The following is a 23828-nucleotide window of genomic DNA, read 5'->3' on the forward strand; positions in this document are numbered from 1 at the left end:
CCCCTAAAGTGTGTATTCGCCAGACCTGCCAATTCACTGAAGGATTTCACTGGGAGCCCTTGACCATTTTTGAGTTCCTAGATTGTGTTGATCGCCTTTCTCCCATTTGCATGCTTGTGAAAGAATTTGGTGTTTTCATCTCCTTCCTTGAGCCATATAGCACGACTACGGAGTCTCCAACTCTCTTCTCTGTCCTTTAGAATTTGTATCCTTTTATGTAGAAGAGAGGCCATCTTTTCCTTTTGTTCCTAGGAGTCTATAATTCCTCCAGTACCCTCTTCCAAGGTAGCAATAGCCTCCTCTGTTGTTTTGAGCAGTTGTTCTTCTTGTTCCCTTTTCCTTTGAGCCCATTTTTTTGAGAGGGATTTCAATGCCTGGATGTTGTGAGCAAACCCTTCTACTATGTTGCCCTCTGTGTCCACTGGGTGAGCCTTCCGGAAGTCACCCACTACCTTCATGTAACCAGCATCCTTTAACCAGGTGGAGTTAAATTTAAAGGGAGCCTTGGGTTTTTTGATCACATCTTGTCTTTCTAGGTAGATGGGCCTGTGGTATGATAACCATCTCGAGCCAACCCATTGTCTGATGTGGATGCCACTACTAGCCAGAGCTTCTTTGATGAGGAATCTATCTAGCCTTCTGGCCATGCTGGCCTTCCCTATTCTATTGTTTCTCCAGGTGGGCTGTATTTTAGCTGAAGGGATGTCTATAAGGTTGTGATCTTCCAGCAAATTCTCAAAAAATATAGACAGAGAGTCCACTTATGCCTGTTGTCCCCATGATCCCGCAAACCACATAGAGAAATTCAGGTCCCCTCCAAGGATTAGATTGTCGCATTGCATGATAGATGAAGATAGCAGCTTCCTCCAGAAGTCAGCCCTATCTTGACAGGGGCCATATATGTTAAGGACCCTGTAGCTGGCTTTTAGGGAAGATGAGAAGATATCCGCTCCCAGGTAGCCATTGCCACCCCAGACATTAGTCAGTTTGATGGAGCGAGTACATATGCCCAGGGTAACCCCTCCAGATCGACCCATAGCATCAAGCGAGTGAAAAGTCTAGCTCGGGAGCCAGGATTCAAGGAGAGAGGAGATAGAGCAAGCTAGACCAAGGGTTTCTTGGAGAAAAATGATGTCAACAACTTTTGAAGAGAATAAGCACCTCAGGGCTAGTTTTTTCCACGGACTAGCCATCCCACGACAGTTGTAGGAGAGTAGCCTCATGGGGGGGCAGATAGGGTTTTCTCTACTCTAAGACCCCAAGAAAGAGTTTTCTATTTACCCGTAGCAATCTCCTCCCCAGCTTGATTTTTAGCCCTGGTTAGAGAGGAGGGTCAGCCTCGGGGGAGCTTGGGAAGATAGGGAAAAGAAACCACCCCAAACCCTACTGCATCGTGGCCAGGTGTTCGGAACTTAGAGCGCATAGGATAGCGATGGTCGGTGCGGGGGGGGGGAAGTGGGATGCAGGGAAGAAGGGGCCACTAGAAAGGAAGGCTGAGGTGAGGGGTAAACAGGGGGAGATGGCGCAATGGAACAATGTTTATTGATGAGGGTTTGCCGGGAGGGTTCGAAGAGGGGAAGGGAGACCGGGGAGAATGAAGATGAGTGGGGTGGGACATTCATAGGGGGAGGGACACTAACATGTGAATGCGAGAATGTAGATGAAAGTATATCAGATACAGAGAAAGAAAAAGGGGGAGAAGTGAATTCCATACCCGTGGTGAAAGTGTCCCCTGAAGCCACCCGAGCTCTCGTCAGTGGAGGAGAGGGTGGCCGAAGTGGAGCTTTTCCCCGATTCTTCTTGGGACCTTGATTCGTCTCCCTACTTTCCTCAGCTGTAGCTTGCGGTGGCTGCTCCTTGAATTCCTTTGCATGCTGGGAGAGATCCTGAGAGGTGTCGGTATTCTGAGAAATTTCATGAGACCTCTATCCCCCCTTTGGCATTCAGCGGGTAGTCCCTAAACACATGGCTGACCTTGTGGCAGCGTCGGCATCTGTAGGGCACTCCTTCATAATCCAGCATTTGCTCCCTTGTATAGGTCTGCCATTGGATGGTGATGTGCTCCTGCAATCCCCCTCTTGTGTCCATATGCACCAAGACTCTGGTATAAGCCATCTTACCAGTAGAGAGGTAGTATCTGTCATAACCCATATATGTGCCGAGGGAATTACCAATGCACTTGAAGATTTCCTCCGACAAAAAGTGAGGGGGGAGCCCTCGCAATCTAATCCAAATTGGGCTGACCCTATCTGCTTTGATTCTAGATCAAAGAGGGTGACCGACGCTTCAAGAGAATGGGCGCATGTTCGAAGTGCCAATAAGATGATAATACCCAGTTGGTATGATCCGGCCTAGCAAACTTGAATGCGGACCAGCCCCTCACAAAGGTCTGGATAGTAGGAAGGTCTGCTAGGTGATGCCCCCAGACCTCAGAAGCCCAAGCTTTTAAACGCTTCGCAGAATGGTTTTGTCCATGAATCCTTCCGACCAGGACTCTGTCGGCAATGTCCATGGAGTCCGCCAGTTGAATATCTTCCTCAAGCTGCAAAAAGATGTCGTCAATTTTAGATCTAAAGCACTAAGCCTTCTTACGAGGCCTCACTTCCACAGATAAGGTCTAATTTGGATTAGAACTTAGCCCAGAGACAGGGGGGACCTCGTGGCAAGGGGAGGGTGCAGATGGGAGGGCGTACGATAGGGGTGGAATGTTAGTGAAACATCCAGAAGGTGGGAGGGGAAGATGAGATGAGGACAGAGTCATTGAGGCTGAAGGAGCTGACGAGCTGAGCACAACAGATGAGGGTCCACATGAAGAGGGGATGTGAGGAGGACCAGCCCAGGACTGTGGGGGGTTAGGGTTTAGGTAGCCGGTAACAAACCCTCATGAGGAAGGTGACGATGGCGGAATGGAGAGGGACGGCCAGGTCAGGAGGTCATCCGGTAGGATAACCAGGTGGATGAAAGGCCTAGAGATTGGAGGAAGGTCGCCAATGGCCTCATTCAGTTTGCTGCTAAATGGAACACAATCCTCCTTAGTGGTATGTGGGGATGACCAGATAGCTCCCTCTGGCAGTGGGTCCTCCGAGTAATCAACAAGATTGAGGTCCATAGCTGTCGGGGACTTGGAAATGCCAGCTGCCTGTAGCCGCCAAGAAACTGCAGGGTGAAAGCGAAAGAGATCCAAAACTAGACGGAGGGTGCGAAGTAGAGATGGTAGAAACGGCACAGTAACAAGGTAAAAACTCAAAATTGGAGTGCTAATGCCAGATTAGGGTGAAACAGTAGCCTCAAGCCATGCGGGCTACGTGGGTCTGTCCTGGACTACCATCTGCTGCACAGTATTGCAACCATGTCGAGTCATCCTTATTCTCCTTCGCGTCGAGAGCCATCTTCCCGCTTCTCCATCGACAAAGATGTTAATCAATTCATGCCTATTGTACTCATGGATCATCCAATAACCACGAGGTTGCTATGTTGCCTCCTTGGAAAGGATGTTGGAAGGCTAATTCCTTTCCCTATAAATATGACGAGCACAGATAAAATCAAAGTGAGATTTTAGTGAAAGGACTTCATCCAATAAATTCATGAGTGTGTGAACATGGAAATTACCTTGAACATTGAGCCATTTTATGACTAACTTTGAATCTACAAAAATCTTGATACGAGAGATGCCTTTCTCAAGTGCAAAAATCAAAAGATGGTGGAGACTATTAAGTTTAGAAAAGTTATTTGTGCCTCATCCTAAGCCAATATACCTTTTGTAATAGTACTCATCATGTAAATATAATATGACAGCTTCCCCACAACCATTTTGTTGTACCGATCCATTGAAGAAGGCCCAAGGTATGAATTTGTCTATAATTTTGGCCACAATGGTCCTGTGTTGATGTCGAGGATCTTCATTCGACAAAAAATTATAAAGGGCTTTGATATGTGGAATGAACAACGTCTAGTTGGGGACATAGTCTTGAAATATATATTTGTTCCGACCAATCCAAATACACTAGGGTCCAACATACTAGTAAAAGAAGATTGCAGAGTTTAGATGGATTAGAATTGTTCCACAAGTCTTCCCAGGCAACATGGAGCGATGCACCTGCCCATCTCAAAGGAATATTCAATGATTGATATACTTGGTTCCATAGATCTATAACTGTGAGACAGTGAAGAAAAAGATGATCAATGGATCCCATGTCATTCTTACATAGGATGTACCAAATGGGACCCTGAAAGGATCGCTTTGCAAGTTGTCTCATGTGGGGCCTTATTGCGAAGTAAACACCATAGAAGTAACTTTGTCTTTGGCGAGGCTTTTGATTTCCAGAGCATATGCCACCACCAAATAAAATTTTGAGGCTCATGGTCAATATATATGTAAGGGTAACCTTAATTTGGGGAGTAGATACCTGATTTGCAGAAGACCCAAGCAAGATCATCAACCCGGTCCTGAATTCTAATATGAGCTTTAGATAATGCATTGATGAAGTCATTCCACTCCTAATTCCATGGTTCTAGGATATGTAGATCATGAGCAGACTTCCAGGCCTGTGAAAAGATAGTCGTGATGTCAAGATCTGCTACTTGATTCAGGGTCCTTATATCAGATGCCTCTAGAATGTGGATAAGTTCATGCAAGAGTAGGTGAGAATTCCCACACCCTGGCTAGGCATCCAAACCAATTCATACCTTATCTCCAGATCCCACCTTCCAGGCAAGTCCTAAACGAATATATGGGATATAGTTAAAAACAACTCTCCAAATGGTTGATATATCCTTTCTATTCCAATTTGGACGCCGACTCCAATCAAGTAGGTTCCATGGGCTAATGTATTTTTGAATGACAACTTCAATTAAAAGACTAGTTGAGGTGAGCATCTTCCATCCCAGTTTTGTAGTTAGGGCCTTGGAAAAACATTCAAGGTTCTTCATCCCCAATCAACCCCACTTTTTGGGTAATGCTATATGTTCCCATGCAATCCATGCGAAAGTTCAGCCTTTCCTACTTCCACGCCAAAGAAACCTGCAACATAATTGTTGTATTATGGATAAAATACCTTTGGGGATCCATGCCAGTGACATCCAATATACCAGAGTGGCTTCCAATACTGATTTGATAAGGATGAGTCACCCAACACGAGAGAGCCAATGATGATGCCATATGTTAATTCTCTTTTCTATCTTGGCCACTAGCCATGACCAGTCAACAATATTATATGTATTGGGTTTAAGGCAGAATCCCAGGTACTTGAGACCTTCATCAAAGGCCAAGACCTTGAAAGGAAATCTCTAATTAGCATAATCAATTTCATATTGTGAACATCCTAATGTGGTCATGGAGGACTTCTCTTGATTGATAGCCATTCTAGTAGCCTTGTAGAAGAGGTTAAGAATGACATTAAAGGAGGTGGAGTCACTGAGAGATCCATTTAGAAATATAAATACATCATCCACAAATAGAAAGTGAGATAAAATGACATTTTCTGCAATTTTGATTCCTTTGATTCTACCATGAGACTTCTCCTCAGTGATTAATCTACTTAGACCTTCCATGACCAGGAAAAAAAGAAGGGGGGATAATGGACATCCCTGCCACAAGCCACACTCAACATGAAAGAAATTAGAGGTTGAACCATTAATGAGAATATTGTAGGAAACTAATGAAAGGTAGCACATAATCCACATAATGAAATCATGTGGAAAACCAATATGAGTTACCAACATCCTAAGATACAACCAGCTGGTTCAGTTGAAGGCCTTGGAAAGATCAATTTTAATATCATGCCTTTTAGTTTGTGGATTTTAAGAGAGCGAAGGCCTTCCTGAGTAGTCCCAATTGCCTCATAGATCTGTTGATTATTAAGAAAATAAAATTTTCCAGGTGAGATATGCAGGGATAACATAGGCTTAATATGATTGGCGATGATTTTGGCAATGATCTTATAAATATAATTGTAGAGTGAAATGGGCTGGAAGTCATCAAAAGTATAAGGGTTATCAGATTTAGGAATCAAGGTTATAAAAGTGGCATTGAAGGCATCATACATCCTACCACTTTGACAACATTCCTCAATAAGCTTAAGGAGATCATGCCCAAGCAGTTCAAAAAATGTCACGTAAAATTCTACAGGCCAGCCATCTGGGCCAGGACTCTTGTATTTTTTAAACCATTTAAGTACAACTTCAAGTTTCCCCATGGTCACAAGTGCATTGAGAGCATCTGTTGCCTCCTCATCCACAAATATGGGGAAAAGGCCAACAATCCTCTTGGTTTTAGCCAAAGTTTCCTCCTATGGGGCTCCAAATAAGTGTTCAAAATGTGAAATACCCAGGTTGGCAAGATCATTGAAAGATTGAATAACATATCCATATTCGTCTTCCAATGACCAAATAGTGTTGTTGGCTTTTCACCCTTTGGAAAATTGCTAAAATAATTTCATATTCTCGTCTCCTGCTTGAAGCCAGATGGCTCTGCTCTTGAGTCACCAACTTTCCTCCCTATCTTTTAAGAGTTTGAGACGATCAACTTCGAGTTTAATGAATTGTTCTTCTGTTTCAACAGATTCAAAACCTCCTCCCACATGGTTTTCTAATCTGGCCAAAGTATCTTCAATGTTTTTGAGGGCTTCTTCATCCTTCTTTTTCTTTTCTTTTGCCTAGGTGATCATATTCTTCTTAAGAAGGTTAAGATTCTTTGCAAAATATTATGCCACCGACTGTCAATTAGATAGAGTAGTTTCCTGCCAAGTATTTTTAACCATAAGCTGATAACCCTCATCTCTCAACCATGTCGAATTGAATTTAAAAGGAGATTTTGGCTTAGGAGAGGCATCAACGATCTCAAGGTAAATGGGAGAGTGATCCAAAATCCCACCAGAGGCAACCCATTGTCTAATCTTCACAAATTTGTCCATAAGGGCATCCTTGATGAGGAATCTATCAAGGTGCCTTGCGAGCATAGTGTCCCATGTTCTCCTATTTCTCCATGTCGAATGCGCCATAGGTATGTCAATCAAATGGTGATCCTCCAAAAATTGTGTAAAGAAGTTTGGTAGGGCATCGATTTGGGAATGATTAACCCATGATTCAACATGACCAATGGAGAAATTGAGATCCCCTCCAATGATGACGTTGTCCGCTTGCAAAAACGAGGATCTCATGAGATTTTCCTAGAATTCCGCACACCTGTGACAAGGTCCATATATATTCACGTATCAAAGTTCCATTCCTAACTCTTCAAAGAAAATATCTGCCATTATAACTCCATTCCTTCCCCAAACATTTAATAACTTCATGGTTCTTCCATCAAACCCTACAACTATACCTCCAGATTTGCCTTGAACATCCAATGCATGGAAGGTCCATCCAAGTTTAAGTCCTTCCAACAAGGAGTAAATTTGATCACTGCTCCCAAGTTTTTCTTGTAAAAAAATTACATCAACCTTTTCTAAATCTAAAAGTCTCCTAAAGACTAGTTTCGTGGCGAGGCTAGCTAGTCCCCTACAATTGAATGAGATACACTTCATCGGGAAACCATCTCATGGTTTCCTTTTGCTCTAAGAACCCTATCTAGTGATAACTGCTTACCTTCAATGACATCCATGTTGGCCCTTGAATGGCCTTTGAAATGTGTGATTGTCTTCTCGGTGAGGTTTGTTCAATTTGGGAGGGGACAACTATCCAAGTCCACATGCCATGGAAACAGGTTGTTTGGTTAATGACCTCAGAAAATATCTGTGGCTGGAGTTGGATTCGAAAGAGGCATCCCATCCACTAGGATCGGAGGCCCCATAGGGACAAGGGATGGATGGGGAAGGGACCGAAAAAAATCAAGCATAGAGGGCAGAGCACATGAGATAGAACCATAAAAAATCCTAAAAGAAATGAACCTAGTATGATGATAAATATTAGTAACATCCGATACATGCATACTAAAAGGTTCAAAGGGAGGAAGGGAAGAAACAATACCCGAAGAGGATGTTGCAGCAACTGCATGGGCTCTGGTGATGATAGGATTGGAGGACGAGTATTAGAGATGTACTTCACTTTTCTGATTCAGTACCTTTGTATTTGCAAGGTGATGGCTTGTGAGGCGTCTGGTTCATCAAGGTAGTTTTTGTGCCCTGTCCAACATCCCCAGTTGCCGATTCTCTACCCAGTTTATTTTTGGCAAGCGAGGGGAAATCCTTATAAGTATGTCCAACCTCATGGAATCCACGAAATAGGGAAGAGACACCCTCATAGTCCAATTTCTGCGGACGAATAATACCCCGCCATTGCAATCTTAGGCTTTCGACCAATCCTTCATGAGTGCCTAGGTGTACCAGAATGTGAGCATAAGCTATCTTGCCTGATTCTTGGAAAGATTTTTCATATTCCAAGAAGACGCCCATGTAATTCCCAACACATTTGAACACATCTTTAGTCCAGAATTGAAGAGGGAGTCCAGGTAGTTTGACCCAAATTGGTCCTGCTCCCAATTGTTCATGTTCTATATCAAATAACGATGACCACTGCTTCAGTAAGACTGACATCATTTTGATGTGCGAGTATTTTGATAGGACCGAAGTCACATGTTTGGATCTATGGAAACGTAGGGTGAACCAACCCCTAGTCATGGTCATAACTAACGGTAAGGAATCAAGAATTTGCCCCCAGATTTCGACCACCCATTTTTTTAGATGTGCTGTGGTGTATTCTCTGTCGATGACCTTTCCAACTAAGAAATTTTCTATAGTGTCCATAACCTCATCGAGCCGAATACACTCTCCTAACATGAGAAACCTAGCTTTTTCTTTGATTTTGGTACTTTTGGTTTTCTTTTCATGTTTCCTCTGAGGTGCAACTTCCATTGTTGTAGGATCTTGAGAGGGAAGGTTCAATGAAGTGCTAGCCCTAGCTTTTAGCTACAATCGGTCTAGAAGATTGACCGGAGGACCTTCAAAAAATCCTAATGTCTGTACCGAAGCGGAGATATGGATACCCTGAAAGATGTTCGTTGCTTCAGTGGGGTGGATCTATGTTGTAATAGAGTGAGAGGGAGCTCTAGAAGGGCCTGGATATGAGACGAAGGATGATTGATCCAATATACCTCCTTGATAAAAAAATTCATTAAGAGAGAGCCAAAGACGAACAGGGATTGAGGCAATATGCTAGGAATTGTAATGATGAACACCATAGGACCAGAAGTATGACATGTGACTGAGAAAGAGGATCCATAGATACCCTGAAGTTTTGAAACCCTAGTGATGGATGACCATCAAGATAGGTATTATCATATGCCTCTAAACTAGGGTTTTCAAAGCCCCCTTCTAAAAAAACCCTAATGTCTGCTACCTATGAGACTGGTATCCCTCTAACTACTGGTAGATCCATCGTGGGCAGCTGAGGTGTCGTTCCCATCCAAATTAGGACGACTTCATACAGGTCAGCAAAGTAATCCACAAGCTCTTCGTCCATGTCAGCATGCGAGTGTTGACCAGTATCCATCAGAAAACACCTCGATACCCGGAAGATAAACCCCACTCCAACGTTTGACTTGTTAGCTTCCAAAATGAGCAATGATGACAAAAATACCTAGTGTGAAAAGACTACAAGATGCAGGTAAATGGTTATCTGAACTTGGTCGGGGATCGCGAGTTCAAAACCCCATAGAGAGGCTGAGGCATATTCTCTCGCTTCACCATCAGAGCCTCCTTGTTTTAGTGTCTTTATGTTAGAAACTAGGACAATAATGAGATGGAGAGTGAATAAATATTGTAGGACTTTTAAAAATTTCATTCACTACTAAATATTACTAGGACACCTACCAATTGCTACCTCAATGATTACTACCAGTTGCTTGACCCCAATTATTCATCTTTCATAACATTTTCAAACTTAAATAATGAATGCCACTTCCTTTCATAAACAATTAAATTTATCACTTCAAAAACTCACCACAACTACCATTAAATCAAATTCAACAATCTTTGATCATTGGTCAATCCACCATCCACTTTTGAACAATCAACAACCAATACAACACACAACTAAAAAGTGATTATGATTATATAGAATTAGGATTGATATTTTTAGTTCTTGAGCTTTAGTTATCTTACATTTTAAATTTCACTTATTATAAGTTTTGATTTCATTAACTTCTTGTTTTTCTATTTCTGTAATTCCCTCTTGATTTGCACAACAATTCTCCTAACTCTTCTCCCCTGTCTCTGCAAGAAAACTTGATTTAAACTACTCAAATATGTAATTCTAGTAATTTTACAAGATTTAGTAGAGGTTTTCTAAATTTGGTTGACCTCCAAATTTATCCATATTGCTAAAATTTACCTCCAAATATGTCCACTCTTCTGGTCGAGATGCTAACTGATTTATCCACTACTAGTTTAACTTTAGTGCTCTACTAGTTTGGTATTAAGCCTTCAATTTTTGGCATATTATGCTAAATTTATCAGCCACTGACCCGTGCATGCATTAGGCTCATAGTATAGGCTCGAGGTGCTAAATAAAAACTATAGATCTATATCGAGTCTGAGCGCTTAACACAAAGAACCACAATATATAAGCCTCCATTGGGTCCCTTTGTTCTAAGCCCCGAGGGCTTATTCATAATTCAACACTTTTCGTGGCCTCAGTCTTCAGGTACACATAGTACCACGTGTTTGTGTGTGAACTTTAGCTCCCAACTCTTATTTCTCAAGAAAAACTTTCTCAAAAAAATATCAGTGGACACCCTTACATTATGGTCGATATCATTTCCTCCATGGTGGTGTTCTGTGGGCCTACCTTGCTTCCACTGCAACCAATCAAATAACCACCAAGATGACCTGTTCACACGGGACAATCACATAACTGCTGAGATTACCTATCCACACTGGCCAATCAAAAAATTTATGAGATTTTTAGTCCACCATGTCACACGCCATAGTGTCCTAGAGCTATTTCTTAGAATTTAGTTCCTGTTCACCCTTTTGTTTCTTTTAGGGTCTAATTTTCTTCTGAGATTACGTCATCCTGCCACCATGCAATTTCACTTGCTTGACATGCTATCGAATCATATATCTATTGAGATGAGTTGTCTTTCCATGTATGATCCAACATATCTTGTAGCCTCGTCGGCCTAGGGGGTCATGCATGTCTGCCTTTGAGTTTCTTCTCGGGACGACATCTAGTGATGATTTGTCGCTACTATCTATATAGGACCTCTATAAGGGTTCCATGTGTCACCCACTGAATGGTGCCATGTGTCACTCATTTTTAGTCCATTTAGGTACTTGAAAATGTTGAATCTACATGCCACATGTCACACCCTCATAGGTTCCATGTCACTGTTGATGCCATGCTGACATCATCATCCACCTATGTCTTTATGTCATATTTTTGAGCTTTCCATGTGAATTCTTCTAGTTCGTCTAGGCTATTCGATCCACGTCACTGGTATGACAAAAGGAGGGTTTTTGGGCCTTAGTTTTTCATAAAATGATTCAAGAATTGTTGCCCTTCTTTTTGTTACTTTCCTTTGTTAACTGCTACAAATTTCAGGCTGTAAATCTCAAGGATAATTCAAGGTGTATCTCGGAGAAATCTCTGAGTTGCTTCTTTAGATATCAATGGGCTTTCGAGGTCTGGGATCTGAGCTCGTAGAAAAACTTGTATCCACATACTCCATTTCTTGCAAGGTCCCTGCCTTCCGAGGATATGAGGTATGGGGTGAGCTGTCTGCCACGTCCTCATGTGGTCCACATGCACGCTACTTGGTTGCTAACTGTGCTTTGGGGCCCTTAAGGTTTGAATTTTACCTTCATAACTTTAACTCACAATACCTTTCAATCTGAGAGGTGTTTTCAGACTTAATATACCATTAGAAATCTCTTTCTAAGTTTTGTCCATTTGAGCAGTTTCCAATAGTACTTGAGATGTCCTACTACACCAGAAATGGCTCCAAAGTCTCTACACCTTTAGCATTCTTCTTGCAACCACCTATGCCTTTGCAATCATATTATTTTCCTTTGTCATCAATAAAAACATATTTCTAACATCCGCCCCTTTAGCATTGATGGCAACATCTAAGCTAACACCATAAGAAAACAAACATTTTGAACACCAAAAACACAAGAATAATTGCAAAGTGTACTTCTCTTGCTTCTCCTACTTCTTACTACTATTTTTTCTCCTTTGGTGGACTTCTTCCTTAGTATACTCTTTCTTTGGTGTACTTCACCTTTAGTCTACTCTTTGTTTGGTGTACTTTTAATTGGAGGTACTTCTCCCCATTTGACATCAATGGAAAAGAAACTAACATGCTCCCCCTGAAAATGATCTCCCCTTGTCTTGTTGATATTGCGGACCTGAAAAATTTCATTTGATATGCTGAGTGCTTGCTAACTGTCTTTCTTCCTCTTGAGGAAGATCTAGTGGAGGGAGGAAATAGGAACTACTCCTAATCTTTTCCTTTATTACTCAAACTGATCTCTTGGGAGAAGTTTGGTGAATATATCAATGATCTTCTCATTTGTAGGCACATACTCGAACTTGACAATCTGATTTGCAACCTATTCTTTGAGGAAATGGTACTTAATTCGAATATGCTTTGTATTTGAATGGAAAACAGGGTTTTTGGACATACTAATGGCACTTTTATTATCACCGATGATGGGAATAGGATAATCATATAATACTTGTACATCCTGTAAAGTCTGCTTCATCCATAAGATATGAGTGCAACAAGAAGATGCTACTGTTAATTTTCTTCAGGAGTAGAAAGAGAAATTGAGGTTTTCTTCATGCTCAACCATGATACAAGACATTCACAAAGAAATACAACACCACCACTAGTTCTATTTCAATCACCTACATCACCTGTCCAATCAACATCAGTGAAAATAGTTAGTGAAAATAATTTACCTCTAGGGTACCGAAGTCCATAGTCTAGCATGGCCCTAAGATAAGAATCCTCTTGGCTATGAGGAGATGTCTTTGTCTGGGGTTTCTTGGAATTATAGCAATACCAACTACCTGCATGATGTCTAGTATGAAGGCTATCAAGTGTAGGAGGCTTCCAATAATAAATTTGTATAGTCTGATCCACCTCTAGTGATTCATCAACCTTGCTAAGCTTGCATCTAGAAACAATTAGAGTGCTTACCAAAGAACGTTCCTCCATGTTAAACTTCTTCATAACTTCCTTAAGATAAAAATTCCTTTGGAAGGCTATGCAATATGAAATCAAGGAAATAAGAAAGTTATCCAAGCATAGCCATCTCAAATTTTGGCCTTAATATCAGTTGTAAATTGACAAGTTAGCTGATCTGAGCCACTGACAAAAATAATATCATTAACATAGACAACCATCACTAACATTTTTCAATCATTGCATTTAACATACAAATTACTATCAACTATGACTTTTTTAAAACCACACTTGATCAAGTAACTATCCAATTTGGCATACCAAGCTCATGGGCTTTTCTTAAGACCACAAAATGTATTTGTCATCTTGCAAACATAATCAAACTTATTTGACAATTGAAAACCATTTGCCTGCTCAATTTAGAATTTTTCTTGCAACTATCCATTCAAGAAAGAAAATTTGACATCCATACGATATATCTTGAATTTATTGAAACTGGAAAAGGGCAAGAACATATGAATTGCCTCTAATTGAGAAACAAGAGAAAATGTTTCATCAAAGTCTAACCCTTAAATTTGTGCATAGCCTTTGCAAACTAACCTTTCCTTGTTTCTTACCACTTCACCATGCTCATTCAATTTGTTCCTGAAGACCCACTTCATGCCAATAACATTCTTGTTTGTTGGTCTAGGAACAAGTTCCCATGTATGATTTTTCTCAATATGATCAAGCTCTTCATGCATGGCTTTTAACCAATTATCATATTGCCTTGATTCAGAAAATCCCTATGGTTCCATCATTGATAATAGAGTTACATGCACTTGCGTAGGGGCATTTAACAATCTTCTTCTTACCTGTACACCGTGTTAGCACTTCGTAGTTTTCCTAGGTTGAAAAACAAACTGCAGAGGTAACCACAAACAACTTTCAAAGCTGGGATCTAGCCCTTCCAGCTTCAGAGAGGGCTATCTCCATATGATTTTTAATCCTAGTGTTTGGATTTGAGGCTAGGTATGAAAGGACAAGATAGATGTTTTTTGTTGTTGTTGTAAAATAGAAGAGAAGTCCATTGGGCATGGAGTCATAGGGTCTTCAGTAATCAATTTAAATAAACATAGGAGAAGAAAACAGGGCGAGGTAAGTAACTCCTAGATCTTGTAGAGCTATTGTGGTGTGAATAAGATGAATGAGAAGTAAGTTCAATTAAATATAGAGCATACACAGATGAATTCTATACTTAATATCAGAAAGAAAACATTGATATTGTTTAACAAGCCAGAGCAGAGTACTGAAAGTAAATTCGACCCTTAGTCTTCTTGTAAACAATTTAAGAAGGAAAACATTCATGTGAAACTTGAAAAGAAACAAATTTACAAAGAGGAAAAAGTCACCACTTGCTTGACACAAGAATCCTAAAACCAAACTGCCTTTGTATTACTGAATTGATTACTTCAAAAATATATTTGACTGCTTATAATCACAGAAAAATATTTTCTTCTTGCATAATCCAACCCTTACTAAGTCTTTTTAAAAAGTATTTATAGACATTGTCTCGAATAAACTTTGACTTCAAATAAAAATTATTACAAAATAATATCTACTAAAAATATGTAGATATTTCCAAAATAGAACTAAGTAATAGGAAATCTAGACTATTTCTAATTTTCTGTTCAAACTTTGAAGTGAACTATTGCTGACTGTAGCTACTTTTTCTCTTCTTCTGTTTGTGTGTTTCCAAAACTGTAGGATTTATGTTTATCTTTACTCAACCAGCTCTAGTAACTTATCCCATCGCTCTTCACTTGGAATGACAAAATTTACCATGTTCCTGAATGTTTTAGACCTTCCATGAAAGCTTCTCCACTTATGGTTCCTTTGAAATTAGAAAATTTAGATGCATCTGTAGCAACATTACATGATTGATCTTGATATTTTTCTTATGGAATCAATTTTACATTAGAAGCTCTTAAGGTTGGGATCTCTTTATCCTGCAATACATTAAATTTTATGTTGAAACCTTTTACCTGTAACTCCAATTCTTCGCACTTATTTTCTAATTGCACCATAAAAAATTTCTTTGTCAACAATCTTTTGACTTCCATTATTGCATCTGTTCTATCATGAATGTTGAGATCTTCAATCTCATATTTAGTTTTGGAATTTGACATTTTTATAATCACGTGTGCATCTGTTCTATAGTCTGTGCTCAATTTCAACTTTTTTCTGCTCAATTATTGCCTTAACATTCTGCACCAGCTCTTCTTGTTCAAAAATGATCTGAATAGATGGCCACAATTCTGTAATATTTGCATTAATATTGTGCCAAATGTTGTGCTTGGCTTTTGCTAACATTTGAGTTGTAAGGGACTGATCTTCATATTTTTGAATTTGCTGAATTAATTTAAAATTATTTTGTACATTTGCTAGGTATGTATTGTCTTCTTTGATATTTCTTTCCTCCATCTTTGTGAGTGTTGTTATTAACTCATCCTTTTCCTTATTTGTTAATGATAATTCTCCTAAATCTTGGGCTAGCTTCACAGAAGAATTTGAAGTTGATGCTTGTGCTTCCTATTTTGTTGATGTACATACTGCTTCCAATTGTTCCTTTTCCTTCAACAGTGCTTCCATGTCCTGTTCTGTCTTCTGGATTTTAACATTCCGTTTAACTATTATTTTGAACAATTTTTCTTTTTCCATTTCTAGACTGGTTACTTCTTTGGGCCGAGGGTGATCTGTTGTTGGAAGCTTAAGCTATTTCTCGAGGGCTTGAATATATGCATTCTTGTTTTTAATAATCTCCTCGGTTGCGTTGACATCACTAGGATCATATCCTAGTTTGATAATTAAATATTCTAAAGTTTTAATTCTGGTGTCTTTAGCTAGAGAAGACATTCTTTCTATCTTCAACTATGAGTGCATATTATTCAAATATGTTTGTAACTTGGAGGCAGCCATGGCTGAACTGGTCAGTGTTGAGTAAATCATTTCACGTGCTTGCTTATGAAAATCAATTTGATCGATTGCATGAACTTTTTTGGTATCAAAAAAAAATATTGAAGCCTTCTAACCTTATGCAATTTTGGGGGCTTGCACTGTAGGTTCCAAAAAGGCCATTTGGAACTGCCCCTTTTCTATGTCAAATGCAGATAGAAATCTGTGTTGGGTGGTGACAGTTTTCTTCCAAAACTCTGAATATGTTGAAGCCTTCAAAGTTTCATTCTTTAATTTGATGTCCCTGTACCTTGCAAAAATACTCTGTTGTGTTGGAATCTGAGATGTAGAAAAGATATGAGACTCAATTTTCTTCTCTATATATGGGAAGGAAGTGGTAGGAGTACATGTCAAAACCATTGTACTTTTCTCCTGTGAATCCTTTTCTTCTAAGGATTCTTCTTGAATATTTATTACTTGAGGATCCGTCTTAGTAGTAGTCTTTGGATCCTTATTCTTCCTCTTGAAGACACAAAAATCTGTAGCTTGAGATTCTGAATCTGTAGGGGACATACTTTCCCTTGGCTTCTTGATTTATTTGTATTTTGGGATAGGAATTTATAGAGATGATTGACTGACTATTTTCTCTTTAGCCTCTTGTAATTTGTTTTATGTTCACTGCTCTTGATTAGCATACTAATCTATCTCTGACCTAGGGGTATGTGCATATGGAGTGCTCTTCTTCTCAACTCTCATCTTTGAAATTATCCCTAAAGGATCATAATACCATGTGAATCTTGGTTTAAATTTCATTTGCTTTAATATTTCCTCCACTTCCTTTATTGTTTCTCTAGTATTTACAATATAAGGACACCCATTTGCCTTCAATCTAAATTATGCCTTATTTTTATTTAATACGAAGTGCAATTCATCCATATTTAACATTTGTATTGCATATTCAAGGGAAAATGCTTTCACTGGCACAAACAATGGCAATCTATAAGGAGTACATGTCAAAACCATTGTACTTTTCTCCTATGAATCCTTTTCTTCTCAGGATTCTTCTTGGATATTTATTACTTGAGGATCCATCTTAGTAGTAGTCTTTGGATCCTTGTTCTTCCTCTTAAAGACACAAAAATCTGCAGCTTGAGATTCTGAATCTGTAGGGGACATACTTTCCCTTGGCTTCTTGATTTATTTGTATTTTGGGATAGGAATTTATAGAGATGATTGACTGACTATTTTCTCTTTAGCCTCTTGTAATTTGTTTTCTATCCACTGCTCTTGATTAGCATACTAATCTATCTCTGACCTAGGGGTATGTGCATATGGAGTGCTCTTCTTTTCAACTCTCATCTTTGAAATTATCCCTAAAGGATCATAGTACCATGTGAATCTTAGTTTAAATTTCATTTGCTTTAATATTTCCTCCACTTCCTTTGCTGCTTCTCTAGTATTTACAATATAAGGCCACCCATTTGCCTTCAATTTAAATTATGCCTTATTTTTATTTAATACAAAGTGCAATTCATCCATATTTAACATCTGTATTGCATATTCAAGGGAAAATACTTTCACTGGCACAAACAATGGCAATCTGTTATGAAACTAGCTCACAAAAAGATAGAAAAGATAGATGAATGCCTTAGAAATAAGCCTCTTCGAGGGGGAAACCTCCTTTACATTACACAAATGAACAATTCTTGGATGATTCAAATGACAAAACCTCCTTTCTATATATAGGAGTCTAAGGGGTCACAATATAACCAAGCCGACCTAACAATAATAATATAAAGACACAAAAATAACAATAGAGGGATTCTATGGGGCACATTAATAACAATATGGGGACAATAGGGGCACAACAATATTAATAAGGGATACAACTACAATATTAATGGGGGCATCACTAGTATTATAGCGACCTAACATGCCCCTCTCCTTCAAAAAAGTGGTGTCCTCAATGCTTGAGTAGTTCTGGATGCTTCTGTATAAAATTCTCATCCTCCCATGTGGAATCTTCAACGGATAAGTTCTTCCACTTGATGAGATACTCTGAAATGGATCGATTTTGTAGTTGTCGAGTTCTTGTTTCTATGACTGCTTCCAGTTCCAATATAATTTTTCCTTCCTCGTCAAGTTCTGGCAATATTGTTTTAATTGGGAGCTTGTCACCTATAACCTTCTTTAAACATGAAACATGGAAAACTAGGTGCACTCAAGAAGCTGCAGGAAACTCCAATTTGTATGCCATAGTACCAATCTTTTGCAACACCTTGTACGGACCATAATACTTTGGTGACAATTTGTTATCCTTATTAGCTTGCTTGAGGGACATTTGTTTATATGGTTGTAGCCATAGGAATACCCAATCACCTACATAAAAACTTCTTTCACTGCGATGTTGATCTACCTGTTGTTTCATTCTATTCTGCGCCAACACGAGGTTATCCTTTAAGAGTTGGAGAACTTGTTGTTGATAATTGATGTGATGTTACACTGCTTGAACCTTAGAATTTTCTCTTAAATATGATGTGAGGGATGGTGGCTGATATCCATAAAGTGCCATAAATGGGGTCATTTTTGTTGCAATATGGAAGGAATTGTTATACCACCATTCAGCCAGAGGCAACCATTTGACCCATTGTGTTTGTTTATCAGATACAAAGCAACAAAGATATCCTTCCAAACATTTGTTTACTATCTTTGTTTTCCCATCAGATTGAGGATGATAAGATGAGCTATAAGCTAACTGAGTACCAAGACAAGAAAATAATTTTGTCCAAAAATTTCCTGTAAAAATGGGATCTCTGTCACTTACAATAATCTTTGGGTTTCCATGTAGCTTTTGAATTGTTTCCATAAATGCCGTAGAAACTGTACTGGATTTAAATGGATGTGATAATGCACAAAAGTGTGCATACTTGGTAAGTCTGTCAACTACCACCATGATGACACTCTTTCCCTCAGACTTGGGTAAACCTGTGATAAAATCCATTGAAACCTCCTCCCAACATTGGCTTGGAATGGATAAAGGTTGTAATAGACCTGGTGTCTTAATTGTTTCAGCATTATTTTGTTGGCACACCAAACCTTCCGCTACAAACTTTTGAATATCTGATTTAAGGCCATCCCAAAAAGATTCCTTCTTAACCCTGTAGTAAGTTTTTAAAAATCCCGAGTGCCCTCCTAAGGGAGAAGTGTGCAATTCCAGAAGAATCTTTTGTTTAAGTTGGGAATTCTTACAGAGGTATAAGTGATCTTTGTACCACAACGAATCATTTTTCCAGCTAAATGTATCAAATGTACTGGAATCTTGTTGTAACTTTCGAATAAGTTCCCACACTTCTTCGTCATTCTTCCATTCCTCCCTTGCTTCATTTATCCAATCTGGTTGGATAATAGAAATGGCGCACAACAATGTTTCCACATCCTCATCCTTTCTTGAGAGTGCATTTGCCACAACATTTTTCTTCCCTTTTTTGTATATGATTTCAAAGTCATAACCCAACATCTTTGTGACCCATTTTTGTTGTTCTTCAAAGGATAATCTTTGTTCTAAGAAGTATTTAAGGCTATCATGATCTGTTTTTACCTTGAAGTGTCTTCCCATTAGGTAGGGTCACCATTTCTTAAGTGCATGTAGTATTGCCAACATTTCCTTCTCATAAATAGCTTTGTGTAAATACTTTCCCTTGATTGGAAAGCAATGGGTCTTTCATCTTGCATTAAAACAGCACCAATTCAATTTCCGGAAGCATCACATTCCACAATAAAGGTTTTTGTGAAGTCTGGTGTAGCTAAGACCAGTGCTTGGCACATTGCCTCTTTAAGATCTTCGAAGGCCTTTGTTGCTTCTGGAGTCCATGAAAATGCATCTTTCTTCAACAATGTTGTTAGAGGTGTTGTTATTTTCCCATAATTCTTAACAAACTTGCGATAATACCCCGTCAACCCAAGAAATCCTTGCAAATGCTTTATGGATGTGGGGATTTCCCATTCCTTAATGGCTTTACTTTTTCTAGGGTCTACCTTAACTCCTTCATGAGATACAATATGACCCAGATATTCCACCTCTTGTACTCCAAAGGAACATTTGGATCCTTTTGCATATAATTGTTTCTCCTCCAATAGTTGTAGCACCCTGTCAACGTGTTCAACATGATCCTTCCAAGACTTGTTGTAGATTAGTATATCATCAAAAAATACTAACACAAATTTTCTAAGGAAGGGTTTGAAAATGGAATTCATCAAACCTTGAAATGTAGAAGGTGCATTGGTAAGGCCAAAAGGCATGACCAAAAAATTATAGTGACCCTCATGAGTTATAAATGTTGTTTTTGGAATGTCTTGAGTCTTCATTCTGATTTGATGATATCCTGAACGAAGATCTAACTTGGTGAAGTAAATTGATCCATGCAATTCATCCAATAATTCATCACGACAGGAATGGGAAACTTATCTTTAATAGTGAGCTTTTTGAGCTCCCTATAATCTGTACACATGCGCCATGATCCATCCTTCTTGTGCACCAATACTACTGGAGCAGAGAAAGAACTTTGGCTAGGTTGAATTATACCAGCCTCAAGCATTTCTGCAACCATACGTTCAATTTCACTCTTTTGGGCATAGGGATATTTGTACGGCCTGATGTTTGGAGGAACAATTCCTGGAATCAAATGAATAGCATGATCATGATCACGAATAGGTGGGAGACCTTTGGGAGTCTCAAATACCTTGGAATGATTGTCCGAGACTTTTTGGAGATCTGGAGCAATAGATGATTTCGATGTGGAAACATCTAGCGAACATAATTGTGCAATTACACCTCGTTGTTCCTTTTTTAGAAGCTTTGTCATACCATTAGAGCTTATTATCTTTCCCAGTGTCCCTGCAATAACCCTTAATTCAACTTCCTTTCCTTCCGCATAAAATTTCATGGAAAGTTCTTGAAAGTTAAAAGCTATTGTACCCAAGGATTGTAGCCATTAGACTCCTAGAACAACATCAGCACCTCCCATTGGAATGGAAAGCATTGGGCTTTTCAATACATATTCTCCCATGGATAGCTTGATATTATGGCACTTTCTAGAGCAATTTATCATTCCTCCATTTGCAACCATCACTTGACACTCTGGTGCTGGATATAGGAAGCAATTCAATTCTTTTGCTATTCTATAATGAATAAAATTGTGGTTACTTCTTGAATCAATCAACACTATTACCTTTTTCTTCTTGATTTGTCCCTCTATCTTAATGGTTTGAGGAGTGGTAATTCTAGCCAATGCATTACAAGATATGTTCGGATTCATTTCTTCATCTAGGATTTGTTCCTGGAGTATATCCTCTTATTTTGACCTTTCTTTCTCCTTTTCTTCTTCCTCTTCACAATCTATGTAGAATAATTTCTTCTCAGCACACTTATGACCTTTAGTGTATTTGGTATCATAACTGTAACAAATCCCTTTTGCTCTTTTTTCTTCCAATTGTTGTGGTGTCAACCTTATAGGTTGTGGAAGGCTAGGGGAAACAACACTTCCATCTTTATAGTTGTCAGTGGTATGCTTCCTGGTTGCCATAATTTTTCTTTCCATTTTTCATGCTAACCTGAATGCCTTCTCTAATGAATCAGGTCCCCAAAGGCGAACATCATGTTGGATATTATCCTTTAAAGTCCCTATGAACACATCAATCCTATGCTCATCTGGAATATTTTTTGCCCTTATGTTCAATTTTTGGAACTCCTCAATGTGCTCCATTATTGAACCCTTTTGTTTAAGACTTATCAATTGGCTAAAAAAAGTGTTGCTTTTTGTATCCTCATAATGTGTTGTCAATTCTTTCGTAAAAATTGCCCAAGCGATAATTTGTTTACGAGAGCAAAGCCATTGATACCATACAAACTGATTTGGTTCCAAATATAAAGTTGCAATACGTACCTTTTGTGTGTTTTGCACATTATTGAGATCGAAAAATTGCTCCATCTGTAATATCCATGTTGCGAGATCCTTGCCATCAAACTTCCTCATATCAATTTTTGGAATATGGTGGGTCTTCGATCCAGCATTAGGGTCTATGGAATCATGATTAACATTTCTTTTGTTCTCATCAAGAGTTTCATTTACTACCCTTTCACCATTAATGACCATTTCTTGTAGCAACTTATTCATATTTATTTTCAATTCTTCCATCTTATCATCCATGGCATCCATTTTAGCGTCCATTCCATTCATCTTAGCCTCCATTCCATCCATCTTAGCTTCTACGCCTTTCTTTAAACAATCCATATTAGCTTCTACACCTTTCTTTAAACCATCCATCTTAGCTTCTACATCTTTCTTTAAACCATCCATCTTAGATTCTATTACTTTTTGTGCAAGTGACACTTGTTGCAGTTGGTCTCGTAATTTTGATATATCATGTTACATTTCTTCCTCTTCTTCATGAGTCATGCTAGAGCTTTTAGGTTGCTTACTAGGTGTTTGAATTTTCTTTCCTCGGGGCATCAATTACTGATAATAATGCTTTACTATGCCCTTTGAGTTCCTTCAAACTAATTTTTCAAACCAAGCTTATGCAAAAATTTAAAAAAACTACACACCTTTTTTCACTTTGTAGGAGATTGATATTGAATCTGATGTATCTCTGTAATTTCAGATCATCTAGTTTTGAAATTTTGACCTGTAGTATCCCTCTGTGTCCTCTTTCCAATGCCACTAGTCTGATCCAAATTGGATTCTCCAAGGAAGAGTTATGCACAATCTCCCAAGATGACCTGATTATAGACCTTTCCAGAAGAGCGAACTTGTATGAAGTTCCACATGTCACTGTTTCGGACTTTGGCTCTGAAAAATATATACAAGAAACTACAGTCCATCTTCTTTCTATACCTTCTTACAAAATTTCAATCCGATGCTCAGAGAGAAGGTTATGATGATTTTCCCCAGGTCACCTGTTTGGAATGTAATTCAGGAGTCTGCAAAAATACCAACTTCCTTAGATCATATCTCCACAAATATAGCGCGAAAAGCTCTGAAATTTGGACCCGAGGTTCAGTGTGATTTCATCTCAAATGGGTTTTTTATTTCTCTTCTGAAACATCATAGAAAAAAAGTTATAGCGAAAATTCCACGATGACCTATTTGGAGTAGTGAAACCTTGGAATCCAAAACTTTGATACCAAATGTTATGAAACCAGCTCACAAAAAGATAAAAAAGATAGATGAACGCCTTAGAAATAAGCCTCTTCGAGGGGCAACCTCCTTTACATTACACAAATGAACAATTCTTGGATGATTCAAATGACAAAACCTCCTTTCTATATATAGGAGTCTAAGGGGTCACAATATAACCAAGCCGACCTAACAATAATAATATAAAGGCACAAAAATAACAATAGAGGGATTCTATGGGGCACAGTAATAACAATATGGGGACAATAGGGGCACAACAATATTAATAAGGGATACAACTACAATATTAATGGGGGCATCACTAGTATTATAGGGACCTAACATTTCCCTTGGCTTCTTGATTTATTTGTATTTTGGGATGGGAATTTATAGAGATGATTAACTGACTATTTTCTCTTTAACCTCCTGTAATTTGTTTTCTGTCCACTGCTCTTGATTAGCATACTAATCTATCTTTGACCTAGGGGTATGTGCATATGGAGTGCTCTTCTTCTCAACTCTCATCTTTGAAATTATCCCTAAAGGATCATAATACCATGTGAATCTTGGTTTAAATTTCATTTTCTTTAATA

The 23828-nt window shown here is 38.8% G+C and overlaps 1 protein-coding gene across 1 annotated transcript in view; it reads right to left on the reverse strand.

Moving 5' to 3' along the window:
- Positions 1–2008: 2008 nt before the first annotated feature.
- The window catches only part of LOC149158725 (uncharacterized), a 34119-nt gene continuing 12299 nt past the window's right edge, over positions 2009–23828 (reverse strand). Inside the window, exons 2-3 of the mRNA XM_089434078.1 lie at positions 2429–2542; positions 2009–2101 (exon numbers count right to left, since the gene is read on the reverse strand). Of these exons, the coding sequence (XP_089290204.1) occupies positions 2009–2101; positions 2429–2542 (207 nt within the window). The remainder of the gene's footprint in view (positions 2102–2428; positions 2543–23828) is intronic.

The sequence above is a fragment of the Pinus tabuliformis genome, chromosome 5_2, assembly GCF_031772625.1.
Source record: "Pinus tabuliformis cultivar Carrire ecotype Pingquan chromosome 5_2, CPIR1, whole genome shotgun sequence".
NCBI classification, from domain to species: domain Eukaryota; kingdom Viridiplantae; phylum Streptophyta; class Pinopsida; order Pinales; family Pinaceae; genus Pinus; species Pinus tabuliformis.